This window comes from Panthera leo, chromosome B2, assembly GCF_018350215.1.
Source record: "Panthera leo isolate Ple1 chromosome B2, P.leo_Ple1_pat1.1, whole genome shotgun sequence".
Taxonomy (NCBI): domain Eukaryota; kingdom Metazoa; phylum Chordata; class Mammalia; order Carnivora; family Felidae; genus Panthera; species Panthera leo.
Window position 1 is genome coordinate 100,519,544 of NC_056683.1, and position 17,992 is coordinate 100,537,535.

Below are 17,992 nucleotides of genomic sequence, written 5' to 3' on the forward strand. Positions count from 1 at the left end.
TTTCAGCAGATGAGGCTACATAGATCTTTGTTTACATGGAACAATGAGGGGAATCTGTTATTGCAAAGTTGGAGATCGGTGTGTTTAACGAAATAACTACAGCTTGGCAAGAGAGCAGAATGCTGAAACAGCTCATCAGATATGGTTAAGACTAATTTTGGGAGCAGAATATTAATGAACAATTAAGGAATATGAGACAAAGGGAGCTCATAAATCAGGACACACTTGGGTGAAAATAACAGAACATTTAATGTTTGAGGTTTCTACTCTCCCTCTCAGTACTATCCATTCTGCACACATTAGTGATACCATGGGACATGAAAAATCACAAAGTAAGGCTTGAAGTAGGTTAGTGGTTTCTAAGGAAAAATGGGGCTGTAAAACATCTGACTTCTTCACTGACTGTCAGACACATCAGAGGATTTGAACAAATCACAAGCTTTTAGGTGAAATGTTAGTTGATGTTGGTGTTCAATTAAGAAAAAAATTAAGAAAAAAATGTCATCTTTTTTCTCTTTATAAGAAAGTGTGTGTGTGTGTGTGTGTGTGTGTGTGTGTGTCAGACATTCAGGCCTTTTTAAGAGTTATTTTATATGCATTGTTTAATTTAATCTTTACAACATCTATCAGCTAACTATTATATCTAAACAGTTAGAACATTGCCTGGCACAGAGTGAGCAAAATGTTAGTGTTAAAAAAAAGTACAAAGTATGTGTTCAATAAAGCCAACAGCTAACATACAGCTTTCTGTATGTAAAACACCAACTCAAATGTTCCACACGTGTTATCCTTGTCCAACTCTATGAGGCAGATCCTTACACCAACTGAGGAAAAAATAAATGAGATCAGAGCAGATAAAAGGAATCAATGAATGGAGCCATGATCTGAATCTAGTCTCTGACCCTAAATCCCATGGAAAGTGAGACAGAGGGAGAAAGTACCTTGCCTGAGATCCCACAGTTATTTTGTGCCAAAAGAGGGATATGAAACTAGGTTCATTACTCCTTCCACTTGTGGTATAAGAAAAAAATATGTATTTGGTTTTTGTCTTGTTCCTGGCACAGAGCTCCTAAAGCTCTTGGAATTTCCTGAGTGATAAGACTATTGTTTGTTATTCAGAATGAGACCCTTTCAGTCCTACCTGAGTTTATGCTAATGAGGTGACACTTGATGGGCCCCTAACTAGATTCAGGATGGGCTGGGGGCATCTGACCAGAGGAGAAAACTACTAATTAGAGGGTTGGAACTTTCAATCCCATACTTCCCCCAACCTCAGGGAAGGGGAGAGGGGATAAAGATTGAGTTTTAATTACTGATGATTTAATCAATCATGACTATGTAATGAAACATTGATAAAGCTCTTAAAAAAATGAGGTTTGTGGAGCTCCTGGGTTGGGTGAACACATTCATTTTCTGGGAGGGTGATGTACCTGGACAGCAAATGCACAGAAGCTCTGCTCCCTCCCATCTCCCCCTCCACACCTTGTCCTAAGGATTTCTTCAATTTGGCTTCAGTTATATCCTTTAGGAATAAAATTGTAATCGTAAGTACAGCACTTCCCTGAGTTGTGTGAGTCATTGTAGAGAATTATTGAGCCTGAGGGGGTGTTGAGGCAACCCCTAAATTTATAGTTAGCTGAGTAGGTATGTAAGTAGCCTAGGGACCCTATTTGTGGCTGGCTTCTGAAGTGGGACCTAATCTATGGGCTAATTAGCTCTAGGTAGTTAGTGTCAGAAGTGAACTGATTGTAGGACACCCACTTGGCTTCAGAGAATCAGAGAAATGGTTGATCTCAGGAAAACCTGAGAACTTTGGATAGAGCAAAAATAAAAAAGAAATAATTAAGGGGATAAGCAGCAGAAGGGAACATCTTCTCTCAGAACTTACTTGGCCATGTGGGGCAAAGGACAGGGACATGGCTGGCAGAACCGGGGTGCTCCCCTGATGGAATCTCCGATATAACCATCTAGACATTTCTCACAGTGCTCTCCTGTTGTGTTCCGCTGGCAGTGCTGTGAGGCAAAAGATAAGGAAAATTGACAAAAAAAAAAAAGAGAAAGAAATTTTATACACAATATATGTGGGAACCAAACAGTACTCAAAGCAAAGAGGATGTCAGGCTGATTGAATAAATGGTCAGGACAAAGGAGGCATGTTGGCTCCAGTCAATGCTAGAAAGTGTGAACAGTGGCAGATGACTTCACCCTGAACTTCTGTGGGTGCACTAGCAGCCTGAGGAGTTTAGAGTTTGTGTGCAGAGGGGAAACTCATCAGCTTCTCATTTCAGTTCAAAATGATAATCAGAAGGATCAAACTCTGTGCGAGAAACATCAGTTTATTGACTTGGATTGAATATGAAATGAAAAAAAAATCCCTCTGATGTTTACCCATGACAATGGGAACAATTTAAGGATTTATGGGCAAAATATGTCAGAAGGAAGCATAGATGGAATAGAAGGTAGGTAAAGAATGCCCTGCTAACGGGTTGGTGACTTGGATAGTGACATACAAGAAATACTATGCCGGCTTATTTGTATGATTTTTCCATTTGTGGTGAGGAGAATGGAAGGAAAAGCACCAAATGGGCTGATTTTTCTGCTTATAATGCCTGTTCATCTTTCAAGATCTGTACATGGCCTTGAAACCTCCAGGAATTCCTTGTGATGTCCCCTCCCGGATCCTTCCCTCCTTCTACTACCCACACTGTACTGTTATTCTTTGCTCCCAACCTCAGCAGCCCTTCCCCCATGTTGTGCCTCTCAGTACCGTACTGCTACTAACTCAAATGAAGGACGTACTCAGTAGACTGGAGTCAACTCAGCAGTGACAAGTTCATGGATTAATTTCTGCCTAGTACTCTAAAGAGTCAGTGATGCTAGTCTCATAGATTTCTCCAACAGGACTGAACTGGGTTGTACAAGGCAATGGCATTAGCACTGTTGTATTTTCAGCTTTATATCCCCCAGAGTGTATAAAAGTCGAATAGCGTTTTCCGTGAAAAATTATGCTGTTAGAATTAGAATGTCATCAAAGAGACAGCCTCCTGTTTGGTCCATTCCCTTGGTAACATCTGTACACAAGATCTTCAACAGACAAAGCTTTTTTCAAATAATGCTCAATGGAAGAACCTTAGGGAGGCAGGATGGAGTAGCGGTAGTAAGGTGAACTCTAAGCTCTTTATTTTTGTCATTGTGTTCTATGTTGAAGTTCAAAATGGACTAATAATAGTGAAGTCCTGCTCTAAACATTTCATACGGATTAATGAATTTAATTCTTACTATAATTCTAAAGTAAGTAAGTTACTATTTTTTCCCCATTTTACATACGAAGAGATGGGAGGCACAGAGAGGTGAAATAAATGGCCCAATAAATTGTCACACAGAAGGAGGCAAAAGTGAGATTCAGACTCAGGCAATCTGGCTCCAGAGGCCAGGCTGTTAGTTCCCATATTATACTACTTCTCCAATACGTTAGACAAAAGTCTCCTTTCCCAAAAGAGTCATAAAATGACTACATTTTATGTAGGTATCATAGAATTTTACTAAGAGTTTGGACTTGGAATCAAAAAGGCAGAGTTCTAATGCAGGCAACAGGTTATCACGGTTGAACACTCTTTGGGCATTTGATCAGCCATTAGGAATGGGCAATCTTTGGCTCCTGATTAGAATTGTGTTAGAAGAACAGAATTTAGAGGCCAGTTCAGACTGCCTGACAGATTAATGAGAAACTGGAAAAATAAAGTAAGATGTGAAGACAACTGTTGTTAACATATTTGTCCTCCACTTCTTAATTCTGTTTCCAGAACTATGTCAGCCTTTAGTAAATATTTGTGGGGAAAAAATGAAGGAAAAAGTGGGAAAGCATGAATTAATGAATTAGTGTCTGGAGCACATAAAAGAAATTAACATGTACCCAAATGAGCTCAAAATTGGCAAACTCACATCCCAGGGAATACCAATGAGCCTTGCCCGACTACCAGGAATCTAAGGCACAAGCAATCTGGCATGTCTGTTCATAGGCTGAGGTCAACTTTGTCTGAGTCCTTGTTGGACAGATGAAGCCCATCTGTGCAGAAGAAAACAGGCTTGTTGTAAAATGTTAGGTCATTCTTCCTGCCTGAAATGCCTATTAAGCTGCAATGAGCTGATTCCCTTCTGTCCCCTTATGGCTTGATGGATGCTTTGGACTTCTTGTCAGGGCTCTAATTCTGCCATGGCAGCCACAAGGAGCAATTATCCTCAAGGGCTAACTCACCAAATCTCTCTGACCTTCACATGCTCAGAGTGCAAACACGGATTTTCCTCATCTGCCTTCTTTTAACGGGTTTATCAGGGAATTCCCTGAAAGGCATTAATGTACATTCTGGAAGACTGTTGGAAATGATACTGGGAGCAAGGACAAAGATTTCTACTGCTTCCATGTTCTAGCTGGTGGACTTTGAACGAGTCACTTGACCTTTTGGTGTCTGTATTCCCTATCTGTAAAATGAGAATCCAGATGAGATGGCCTGTAAAGTTTCTTCTAGCTCTGAAGCCTTTTACTCTGGGATTGCAAACATGCCTTTAACCCTCAAAGCTCTGCCATTTAAAAAACGAAAAGAAAAACTGGCAACAATAAATATGTTGTGGAGGGTGGGGGGGGGGGGGTGGAATTTATTTTTTTAAATAAAATTGACCCCACTTAAAAATGAAAAAAACACTCTGAATCTTTGGCCAGTTGTTAAGAAAGCTGCACGTAGACAGTTGATTGCAGATAAGTGGATAAGTGTTAGGAATGGCATTTGGGCACCAGCTGTGACTCTTCACATGAGAAATGCTGTCTCAATAACTTGGCCGCAGAACGAACATAATGTTGGAAGAAGCCTAAGGGGATCAGGTTGGCCTTCATGTGGTTTGTCACATGCATTATGCAAGATTATAGTCTATATAGATCTGTGGTTCTCAAAGTACGTCCAGGGAGGTCGAATCTATCCTCATAATAATATTAAGATTTTATTTATCTTTTGGACTCTCGTTTTCTCATGCTGTAAGGTAGAATTTTCCTGGGGCTACATGACATGGAGATATCACCACGGATATGAGATCCAGCTGCCTTCTCCTAAGCAAAACATGAACCATATTTTTAATTTGTAAAATATGTTTATATTCTATAAAAGCATATTAGTTATGTTAACCTGCAATGGGTTCATTACTGTAATTTTCAAATAAATTAACAAGAAAATATGAGAAAAGTTTTCAGTTTTAAATGTCAAATGCAGTAACTATGGACAGATACAATCTGCATAAACAAAAGACCTTTAGTTAATTGAATAATTCTTATGAATGCAGAGAGCTCATGAGACCAAAAAGTTTGAGAAATTCTGTTCTATCTAGATCAGTGCTTCTTCTTCTTCTTTTTTTTAAGTTTATTCATTTATTTTGAGAGAGAGAGAGAGAGAGAGCGAGCAACCATGGGCACTCAAGTGGGGGAGTGGCAAAGAGAGAGGGAAAGAGAATTCCAAGTGGGCTCCAAGCTCACAGCATGGAGCCTGATGCAGGGCTAAATCCCAAGACCATGAGATCATCACCTGAGCCAAAATCAAAAGTCAGATGCTTAACCAACTGAGCCACTCAGGTCCCCCTAGATCAGCGCTTCTTAAACTTCACTGTGCATACCAATGCTCTGGGGATCTTGTGAAAATGCAGATTCTGATTCAGGATGTCTAGGGTGTCAGGATGCCTGAGTGTCTGCATTTCCAACAAGCTCCCAATTATTGCTAGTGCTACGGTCTAGCCTATACTTTGAGAAGCAAGGGTCTAAATAGAAACACCTACTATAGGTAACACTGTTAGCTAGTTGCTCAACATTGGACCTGAGCCTGAGTATCTAGCATAAAAGGACAGTACATTTTACTGCAATGAAGAGTGACCCAAGTGGCTCATATGATATAAAATTAAAGATTTTTACATTTGCTGGTTTCTTATTTTACTAACTCATTCATTCACTTATTCACTTAACAAGGCTGGATTAAGCTGCTATCATGACAAGGAACTGTGACTGCTACTAAAATGAAGACCAGGTTCATTTATGTGTCATTTTGTCCTTATGTGTCATTTTATGAAAAAGACCCGGTTCTTGCAGTTGAGTAACTCACACTTGTGAGGCAAACTACTCAGAGAGAGGTAAACAAACAATAATATAGAGTGCTAGGTGCTATGACTGAGGTATGTGTGAAGTACGTACCTACTGTGGGACAAAGAGGAAGGAAAGGGTCTAGCTCATCTCGAGAAAATTGGAGAAAACCTAATGGAGGTGATGACACTTGAACTAGGCCTCGAAGGATAAGCAAGAAATCCCAGGTAGAGAGCAGGGGAACACAAGTTCAGACTCAGGGGGTGCTCGTACAGAGTTAGTTTTGGTGGTAGTGAGAAGCTCAGTGGGGCTGGAGTAGAAATTCCTGAAAGATTTTAGAAAGGAGAATGCCTTGACTAGGTGGAAAGATGTCTCCGTTGCTGGTTAGGGGAAGGTAAGTCTGGAGCAAGGCATGATGAGTAGTTGGGGAGCCATGGCAGTGGTCAGGGAGTGATGCTGTGGACGTGAATTAAGGCAGTGGGATGGCAGAGAAGAGGAGAGGCTTTCTTCCAGGTTGAATGTTGGGGAAGTGGAAAAGGAAGCAGAGGAAGCATCTGGGACATCTTAGCATGAGGGTCTGGCAGAATGATACGGTAGTTAATTGAGAAGGGGAATATCAGAAGAGGAACACATTCAGGGTTGGAAGAAGAAGCATGAACAATATATGGAGAACTTATTTGCAGTCAGTTCCTATTATATTCTTACATGACTGGCCGCAAAGCAACAGAGAACTCTGAATTCTTTGGACATGCAATTTTCTGACTTTCTTTCAGATTCTGTAGACTCTGCTAAGCTTCAGTTAGCATAGTACCAAATCCATCACTATTGCAAAATTTGGGGGTTTTCCAAGTTTGCAACATATTGGAAAATTGTCAAAATTTTGTTGTAAGAATTATGCACTCGATCTAGATACCAACTTTGTAGTTGGAAATAAGACAGGAAAAAGAAGTCTCTATAACTGAATTTTTTCTTGCTCTGGGCCATCTAATGAATGTGCTGGTTTATTAACCACACATATTTAGTCTTACAGGAACTTACATTGGTTGATTTCTGTCTTACACACATAATAAAGGAGGGTTTGAAAAGCATGAGAAAAATGCTAGTATCTGCAGAAATTAGAGATGCAATATCTTTGCTTTCCTGAATGAAGTTTTAATTAGGCTTTGAGAGTAATAAAAAATTCATTAACCTTCAATATATTGGATTACTTCTCTTTCTCCATTATGCTTAGGGTGGGGTAGAAGTCCATTTGAATATCAATCTTTTTAACTATAAAATTACTATAGGCAGTTGCAGAAAATTTCGGGAGGCATATTATAAAGTGAAAAGAAGAAAATAAAAATCCATCCATGTCTCCACTAGCCAGATATAAATACTTAACAGCTTGATGGTGTCTCTTTAGATTTCAATTATATTTGTGCAGTTCTCTGGTTTGAAATCTGAATATTTTCATTCAGATTTACAAAAAATGTTTTTCTTGCAATGCTGGCACAGACCCTGTATTATTTTTAATTTTTCATTTGATTGCCACTGAACAGATAGGGGTTTCTGCGTGTGTTTCTAAAGCTCCCATGGTCCTCATACCTTGAGCTTTATTATATTGGTCATGTCCACCAGCATTTTCGAGTGGGTGCGTCTGTCTGGACAGTCCTTCAACCTAACCCAGTGTCTACACATAGGTGGTGCTCAAGTAAAACGCTTTTTTTGTTAAATGGATAGATGAAATCAATAGACGAACCCATCCTTAATCAAAAGGAACCTAAGGAGTGCTGTGTCAGTGGTGAACTTCAAGTCAGATTTTCTTCCGTCTAGTTCTGGTCAGTGGGCACCTGGCTTTCTCTAATGATGAGACAGCTTTTTGGATGGGAACTGGCCTTAGCCATGGTTTCTTCTTAGTTCTCTGGGCCTAGTTTACAGACTTGGGATAAAATATGGGTTATTAGAAACTGAGCATTCCTACCACCAGCCATCTGTCTGCTTCCACATGTTTCTTTTCCTTAATTCCTTTCTCATGCTTCCTTCTGGAGCCTTCCTAGAGAGTCTGCCATGTTCACTGGAGTTGCCTGGCCTTTGGGGCCTCGCCTGGCTGACTCAGCTGAGAACCCTTCCCAATGCATTCTAGTTCTGATAAGATGCAAGGTGGCTTTTTGGAAACATCCAACACATGTTGGATTTCATTCACTTTTCACTTTTCACTTAGCCACTTTCCTGCATTTGAAGCATTAGCATCCCTCTTGTGGAGACATCTCTAAGCTCCTTTGCTATATCTAAAATGGTAGCGTAACTTTGTCTACTCTATATTCTATTGTCAAGTGGCTTAGTTCCTTAAGATTAGTCTGTAAAATATGAGGTCAAATTAAAAATGGATGTTGGAATGGGGGAAGAATCAGAAACAACTGGCGGGGGGGGAGGGCAAGGCAGAGGCATTACAAGCCTTCGAACTAAGAACAAAATGAAACAAGATGAAATAAAAGGCGGCCATTTATTTTTGGCTGTGTATGGAAGATGGGAGAAATGAGTGAGGCTGTTAAGCAGTGAGAACTGATTGAAACTCGGGCCCACAGTCAGCTGCGAGGAAGTGTTCCTCCAGGCCACTGCTTCTTGTCTGGTGCCCTGACAACTGGGTGAACTGAAGGAGCTACAGGGAAGGAGCCTAAAATCTGGCACTGCTCGGCCAGGAGGCCAGAAGGGGTTGCCAAGGGAAACAGAAAAATCTGAGTTTGATTCCAGTGGGATACCGTTGACAATATATTTGCCATCTAAATGACAACATATTGTGACTATATGGGCAAGCCTCTCTGCTCACTACTTATGTTTAATTAAATACAAGTTACTTCCTTTTTTTTTTTCTGTCTTTCCAAATGAAATTTATAAGAATATGTATGTGTATAGATATACATATATACATTTAGCTCTGGGGGATAAGGTTGTGGGTGATTTTCACTTTGAATTTCATGTAGTCCAGGTCTGTATTGTTGTTGTCTTGTTTGTTTGTTACATCGAGCATATATTACTTCAGGGAAGAAAGCTATTTCCTTCCGGGTGGAGCAGGATGCTATTTCTTTCTTCCATTTTCAAATGTTCTGTCTTGGAGCAAAGTAACTGCGGGAAGATTGGCAGCTTCCTTAAGCAGGCGTATAAAAACTTACCCCCTATCCCATTCCCAAACTTTTATTGGAACTTCAGACGCCCAGAAGACGTGATGACTGTCCCTTTCAGAGGCTCACGTCTAGGTCAGAGATGAAGCCATGACAGTGCCTTTTCTGACAACGTCATCGTCAGGAAGAGTGGCTTTGTCATAGCTCTTCGCAGGCACTAGCAGGATGGTCTTTTTTGTCCTTTTACTTCAGTGTTCCATCTTACTGGCTGCCTGACAGCAGCTGACGGGGCCTACCAGTCCCTATCGCCTTCTATTTTAATAAGCCAGATGGCAAAGAGCCTCTACTTGGTCAAATCATCAGAGATGTACATCATTGGTTCAAGTGCATCCATGGGATTTTCTTTTCAAATGTCACTGGGATTAAAATAACAGGAAACCGGAGATGGAAGCATTAGAAAGGGGCAGGTTTTGGCAGCTGCGTGTGCCTACACGGCTACAGAGGACATCCTGGATGTAACGGTTATTAAAAAGATGGGGGGAAGGGGAAGACAGAAACACCAGGACTGAACAAATACTACAAAGAGATGGCAGTGCCCAGTGTTTGCCACTACATTCTCTCTGTCTCTAGAAAAATGGCAACTGCTAGGGTCCAAGTAGATGAAATGTTCTAATTTGCATCTTAATGTAATGCATTTACAGTGGGTAAAATCACACCTCCATGTGCATACCTCGGAGGCCACTTGTAATCAAAGTGATCTGCTTAACAGGGATAATTATACTAATTTTGAGGTAAACAGGGTGTACTTAATTAAGAATTCTTGTAGCTTATGCAAAAATACTCTTGCAATTTTGGAAAGTCTCTTCTGCCTCAGAGGATCCTGAAGAATCTGATTTTCCGGCCGTGTGGTACAGCTCCTGATGGAAAACATGATCTTGGGGCATAAGACTTTCAAAATGCCTCCTGGGACTTCTACTAAAGCCATTTCTGGTAAATATTTCGGTAGCCATTTTCACGAAGTTGTCAGTCCATTCAGTGAGAATAGAAAAGATGTGGCAAGCACTTTCTGCGAGAAGGCTTGTCTTGTCTCCTCCATGAGTCTCTATGATACTTCACTGAAGAAGAGTTAACTGGGGAATTTAGGGATTCACTCCAGTTAAGGGGAAAAATAGTCCTCTCGGGGCTGAAACACAGAATTACAAAGACTACAAGGCCAGAGCTTTCGTTTTTATTAGCTATTTGGTTCAGGCCTTTTTTTTTTTTTTTTTAATTTTTTTTTTTCAACGTTTTTTATTTATTTTTGGGACAGAGAGAGACAGAGCATGAACGGGGGAGGGGCAGAGAGAGAGGGAGACACAGAATTGGAAACAGGCTCCAGGCTCCGAGCCATCAGCCCAGAGCCCGACGCGGGGCTCGAACTCACGGACCGTGAGATCGTGACCTGGCTGAAGTCGGACGCTTAACCGACTGCGCCACCCAGGCGCCCCCAGGCCTTTTTATTTTAAACAAATTTTGATCTGTAGACCTGACTATCTTAAGCTGTGAACTATGCTATATGAAACAACTGTTTTATTCTCCTGGTTTAGGTGGAGTGAAGCCAAACATATGGCAAACTATACTATTACAGAGGAATTTGGATGGATGGTTTCCCCCGCCGTGTATTGTTTTCAGTCTCTTCACCATTGGCCTCCGGGAAGAAACCAGCTGCCAAGGGTGGTCAGCCAGTCACCCTTCAGGAGGACTATGTACAGTCACACATATGCCTTGATGGCCACTTACAATCGTAAGCAGTTTCTACGAAGTGTTTTACAGGAAAAGGTGAAGGATAAAAAGAGAGCTTGATTAGCTCTTTCATAGGTAGCTCAAAGGTCCAGGAAGAATATTTTATCCCCACTTAAGACACAGAAGGCTAAGGAAATGTCTGAAAAGTGATAGGTGCCCCCGACCTACCATACAGAATCCAGAGCCATCCAAGCACTCATTGGAATTGCCGTTGCAGTCACAGGGCATACATGCTCCCGACTGGGCGAGAAAGAATCCGGCACCACATTTCTGAAACAGACACAACAAAAAACATGTGCTTTATTGAAAAGACCTATTTTGGTCAATGCTTTCTGTGAAGAATAGGGGAGATGATTATTCAGCTATCTAAATATTTCTTTACAAAATGTACCAGAATAAACTATTTACACTGCCATTCAGTGATGTGTGTCCAATTTTCTTTGCTATCTTCCCTCCCCCTCCTTTTTAAAAACAGTTCGGAAGCATAGGAGCACCTTTAACACTGTCCTAATATTGTAAGGAAGAATAAGGAGATTTTAGGTAACAGTAAAGGAGAAAAAAATTTTCTAATGTTTTCTAACAAAACGAAACAAAACAAAATAAAACTCTGACAATTAGTCAAGGTGAGAAATTGCTTTAGGCTCCCTATAAATAAAGACTTACAGTATCACAAATTACTGGCTATAGTATAACAGCTTAGAGATGTGTCTTTTATGCCCGGGCTCTTAAAAAAATCTATCTCTTCAGATCCTAAAATTTTAAAGGGAGGAGTAGGGAAGTTAATGAGTTCTTACACTTGTCAGGTCCTGTGTGGGTGACAGATTTCATTTATCCAAGCAGCTCTGTGAGGAACACATTATTTTCCTTCATTCTAGTGACCAAATCCTTAGACCCAGAGGTGCTAAGTGGGTTGTGGCCACGTTAAACCACCTTGTGCTACACGAGTCAACCTGCACAATGATGAATTACCCTCCCACAATGTCACTCATGCTCCAGTTGAGAAGCTTTGCAAGATTTTTTCCTTATTTATGTGATTGGAATTGTGACTATGTCTTTTATGTTTCTTCAGGATGCCTTGATGATGCAAGGCAGCAGTGGCATTGTAGACGTGGAAGTCCACTCCCTGCCCATCAGACAGATTTACTTCTAAAGAATTCCAGACAGATAAGCATCTGGGTTGTTTCCACAAACTTACAGAGTAGAAGATTTCACATCACCCTTCCCCCCACGCCCCATTTCATTGACTCATTGTAGTTTGTACTATCTTGGCCACCAGGAAATTTTTCATTATATCTGGCTGAAGTCCCTCTGACTGCTATGCAAGCCCATTTCCTCTTGCCTTTTTGTCTGTAAAGAAAGAACCACTAGGCACTGTTCACAGTATAAAAACACCACCAGTTGGGATCCCAAAACTAAAATCTAATATATTCAATTGGGAGGAAGTTTAATAGGGCATAATGACATTTGTCCATGAAGAAAAGAAGAAATTCCATTTTTCTAAGTGAGAGAAAGTAAGACTGAGAGGGAGCCAATTTATAATTTATAATGGAGAGTTTGTGGTTTTTCTCAATTCCACAAGGAGCAATAGAGAGAGAAAGGTGCTAAAACTGCGGCAAGAAGCGTTTAATTTAGACCATCTGACTTCATACATGTATCCATTGCAAAACGATTACCACCATAGCTTTAGATAACACGGGCATCATGCCACCTGATTATCATTTCTTTTTCTGTGATGAGAAAATTTAAGATTTACTCTCTCAGCAACTTTCAAGCGTATGATACGGTATTATTAACTACACTCATTGGGCAGCACATTAGGTATCCAGAACTTGATAATCTTGTAACCGGAAATCTGCACCCTTTGACCAACCTCTCCCCATTTCCCATATCCCCCAGCCCCTGTGACCACCATTCTGATCCTTATGAGTTTCTATGAGTCCCAGTGAGTGGGGCAGAGACTAGAGGTGTATTAGGAGGAGAAAAGCATGCTAGTGATGGTAGGGAGTCTGGTAGTGATGCCTGGAAACAGAACATGAGAAGATCTACTTGTATCATCAACTGTAGTAGGACCTTCCTCTGGCCCAAAGCATCAGGTTTCAGTGAAGGTGCTCTCAACTGATATTAATTCAAGCCTTTTGGGCACTTCTGCAGCTCTTTTTTCCTGAAGAAGACAAAGAAAATTAAGATTTGCCCTGAATAAATGCATCAGTTTGTATATGATGGTAGCTAATCCCTTATGTCCTTGAGGCCTTAGCTAAATCAAGAGACTCATGTTTTAAAAACAAAAATAGTTGAATCACTGTATTATACACCTGAAACTAATATAACACTCTATGTTAATTATTCTGGAATAAAAAAAAAAACAATAAAAGAAAACAAAACAAAAATAAACAAAAATAAAATTACACAACATAAAAAAAACCCCAAATAACAATAGCAATAAACAGTTTTGGTAAATTCTGCTGGTAAAGTTAGAATAGCTTTAGATTTATTGAAAAATTACAAGAATCTGGTAATTAGTGTTCTAGTGTAAGAAGCACTATTGACAATAGCCAAAGTATGGAAAGAGTCCAAAAATCCATCAACTGATGAATGGATAAAGAAGATGTAGTATCTATCTATCTATCTATCTATCTATCTATCTATCTAGATATAACTGGAATACTACTCAGCCATCAAAAAGAATGAAATCTTGCCATTTGCAACAACGTGGATGGGACTAGAGTGTATTGTGCTAAATGAAATAAGTCAGTCAGAGAAAGACAAACATCATAGGACTTCACTCACATGTGGAATGTAAGATACAAAACAGATGAATATAAGGGAAGGGGAGCAAAAATGAGATAGAAACAGAGAGGGAGACAAACCATAAGACACAAATCCAGAGAACAAACTGAGGGTTGCTGGTGGGGTGTTGGGTGCGGGGAAAGGCTGAAGGGGTGAGGGGCATTAAGGAGAACACTTATTGGGATGAGCGCGGGGTGTTATATGTAAATGATGAATCACTAAATTCTATTCCTGAAATTATTATTGCACTATATATTAAATAACTTGGATTTAAATTAAAAAAAAAAGTCCCCTGAAGATTCCAAAGTGTGACCAGGTTTGAAAGGATTGCTCTACAACGTCCCTCATAGTGCCTTGTACATGTTAATTGCTCAGTGAATATTTGTGACTTAAATTGTTTGGCCCAAGATAGGAAATCTGAAGCATATGTGCTGTTGGAAACCCATGGTTTATGCTGCTAATAGACTCACTGCTCCCAACTAGGGCTGGATTTGGTCTCCAGTCTTTTTCGACACAGTCCAGGCAGCCACTGCCTAGACTGGACGTGCCAAATGAAATCTTTATGTTGTGCCAAGTTTAGGAGGTGACTTCACCCAGAGAGTCTGTCATTATCCACTTATCCACTCCCCAGGCTAAGGCTCTGACCTTGTGTGAAATTGACTTGGCTCCAGTCTCTTAAACTGTGGGAGATAGGAAGAAAAAGGGAGGCAGGGATAGGGTCATGTGGGGCAGTCATTTGGCCCCCTGCCGGGAGGGTGGGGTTGGGTAGAAACCCAGCCAGCTTCTTTCCTGTAGGGCTTTGTTTACCTGAAAGATTATATTTTCTAATTCGTCTATCCTGAGGGGAGGCACCATTTTAAATTTGTGTAAAGGCACCATATAGGCTAATGGAAGCCCTGGGCATTCATTGGGAGCTTCTGATGTCACTACCACATGCACTGGCTACCTTGGACCCTTTGTGTTGTAGAATCTTAGAGGATTTCTTGGAATGGTAAATTCTTAAGTGGTTCAAGAGAAGTTTGAATGTCCTCAAGGAAGAGCTGTAAAATGTTGTTCCTTTTATGTAGAAATGTTCTGTCATGGCTCCAGAAAGTTCTGTTAATTTGTACTAACTGTCTTGAAATTCTGTAAAAACTGGCGAAATTGACCTTCGTTATAATATTAAAAGGTAGATAATTTTAGGAATGAAAGTAGAGTTATTTTTAGTATGGTTTCTGGTTAACAATCTCTTGGCTTAGTGATTGTAAGACCTGTGTTATTTCGAGACCTTTGAAAGCTGAGTGGTCTTCCCACAGAGAAAACAAATGTCTGCCTGATTTCTTTTGGAATGTTCTCCAAAATTTATTAAACAAAGATGGTGTTTATGTATATATGTGTGTGTTTGGGCAAGAGAAGTCTTACAATCAATTTTTAGATGCCATACTGAACACTTTTGCCCACATGAGAAGACCTGACCGATAGCATACAACTATATGAACACATGGGTGGCTGATCTGAGAGCATTCAGAGGATTTATGCTGCCTGGGATGGTGCCAAGGCCTTAAAAAATTAATAATAATAACAAGGATAATGATGATAAGAATGAAGATAATTGTAGTGTAGCTGTTATTCATTGAGGGTCTATATACCAAATATTATGATAAGAGCTTCATCCATATTATGATATTTGCTCTTTGTCACAACTCTGTGCATTAGGTATAAGTATCTGCATCTTAGAAATGAACAAACTGAGGGCCAGAGAAGATGAAAAATGTATCCGATGTCACATGGCTTTATAAGGAGTTCAGATTGATCCAAATCTTGTTCTTTCTCTATTATAACATGCTGCTTCTCATAAAAACAAAAGAGAAAGATGAAAGAAAGAAAGAAAGAAAGAAAGAAAGAAAAGAAAAGAAAGAAAAATTTAATTGAACCTTTAATTAATTGAACATAAATATTACTGCATTGATCATGTTGTATACTTCTCTCATTTTACCCCACAATAGCCCTATGAAGGTAATAGCTGTCACCTACATTTTACAGATGAGTCTCTGTAGCTTATGGGATTTGTTATACAGACCAAGTGACACAGATGAGAAATGGTGGACCTAGGATTTAGATCATTTGTTTGACTCCTGGGTTTGAGCTCCTAATCATCTGGTATACCATTAATATATATTAACCAAACCCCTTTTGTTGGACATTTTGGTTATTTCCAAACTTTTGCTGCTACAAACAGTCCAAAGCAGGTTTAAAAGGATAAAAATGTAAAACCTTTTCTTTAAACTCCAGAAAAAAAAAATCTTACAAAATAGATACATGCTTAAAATATATAAAGTTATTAATATATGAAAACTATTGAATGGGAATATCTACTCTTTAAACAATTTACTTCAGCCCAGTTGTCATTTTGACAAATTACTTTCCACTAAATCACTTGGAGACTTTTTACAGCTCTCCATTATTAGCTACTATATTATTACAGCTTGTCTCGCTTGAATACTGATTAGATCAATCAATAACATTGACCTCTGTCTTCAAAGAATAATAGTGAAGATTACCATTTGCTTACTTTGTTATCATTAGTATGATGTCTTGCTTTGAGTAAAAATCGATGTGCGTATATTTGACAAATTTTACATTATAGAAATTGGATGGAACTTTAAGAAGAAATTAGTATAACCACATGCCACATATATTTAAAGGAACTGGGAATGGCAGTATATGTTGATATCATTGCAGAAAGCATTATTTCCACAGGTCCATCGTATAATCATAATATTAATCATTTCATAAGTTAATATAGCAAAGTAAGACTATTCCTTAACAAAAAGGATAACACTTATATAGCTGCTTGATAATTTTTATTCTCATATGAAGAAGTCCCTTGAGAGCAATGACTTAAACTGACAATATTGTCATCATACAGAACATTTTTTGAATTTTCTTAAGATTCTGAAATCAGGCTTTTTTGAGGTATTGTCCAGTCTGTATCCCTTGGGTGTAGCAAACTCAAGCTAAGTAATACCATTTTAGGTTAAAAACGTTCACAAAAATCTCACTGTGTTTTCCAAATATTGTCACAGAGGAGCTAATTGGCCCAAAGTCACCACATATGCATAGATATTGAATCTCTAGAACCTTCAGAATTTCTGTTGAAAACCCTGATTGACTAAATAATTTAAATGCTCAAATAGCATTCTCCAGCAATCTGAGGTCCCCAACCACCCATTAAAATGACAAAAATTGATCAAATTTAGGAGTCTGAAGTTGTCATCTGCTGTGAGACACATCTTGAGATCACCCTTGGAGAGAAATCAGCTCTAACAAATGACCGTGGATTAATTATAATAAAATTCCATTACAAAGAGCATACTCTACAGCCCTGTGCCTGTTCTAGTAAGATCTGACCTATAAATCGGTAGTCCCCACCTTATCTGTGGGGGATACACTCCAAGACCCTCAGTGGATGCCTGAAATCACAGATAGTCCTGAATGAACCCTGTACACATTATGTTTTTTCTGATACATACATACCTGTGATAAAATCTAATTTATAAATTAAGTACAGTAAGATTTCACAATAACAATAAAAAAGAACAATTATAACAACATACTGTAATAATAGTTATGTGAATGTGATCTCTCTCTCTCAAAATATTTTATTGTACTGTATTCACCTGTCTTCTTTTGTGATGATGTGGCATGAAAACATGCGTACATGATGAGATGAAGTGAGGAGAATGACGTAAGTATTGTGACCTAGCGTTAGGCTACTATTAACCTGACAATACATCAGAAGGAGGATCATCTGCCTCTGGACGGAGGTTGACTTCAAGTAACTGAAACCACAGAAAGCTAAACCATGGACAGGGGTGGAGGGGGGCACTGTAGAAATTGTCTTTGTGTCTTCAATCAAGGATTTACAAACATTTTACAAATATCGACTCATCTTGTCTTCTGAATTAGACTTTTAGAATTTTGATTCATCAGCTTTTGCTTTAATTTACTGAGGCTTAATGCAGAAAGCATTAAAAAAAAAAAAAACATCCCAAACCAAAAACCTCTCTGAATTCATTCACTTGTGTCCAGAGTCATTGCTACCTTCCAAATTAGTATTCTTCAAATTTAAGAGCCCACATTCAATTATCTTTCTGCTTGGGTTTTTGTATGTATATAATGAATCCACTTTTCTCCTTGTTTCTAGGCAACAATGGTTTTAGCTCTAGTTTTA

General features: G+C 39.3%; 1 protein-coding gene across 2 annotated transcripts in view; it reads right to left on the minus strand.

Moving 5' to 3' along the window:
- The window catches only part of LAMA4 (laminin subunit alpha 4), a 143,607-nt gene that overhangs the window by 96,008 nt on the left and 29,607 nt on the right, over positions 1 to 17,992 (minus strand). For both annotated transcript variants that reach the window (XM_042939629.1, XM_042939628.1), the window contains exons 2-3: positions 11,161 to 11,262; positions 1,889 to 2,013 (exon numbers count right to left, since the gene is read on the minus strand). In XM_042939629.1, the coding sequence (XP_042795563.1) occupies positions 1,889 to 2,013; positions 11,161 to 11,262 (227 nt within the window). The remainder of the gene's footprint in view (positions 1 to 1,888; positions 2,014 to 11,160; positions 11,263 to 17,992) is intronic.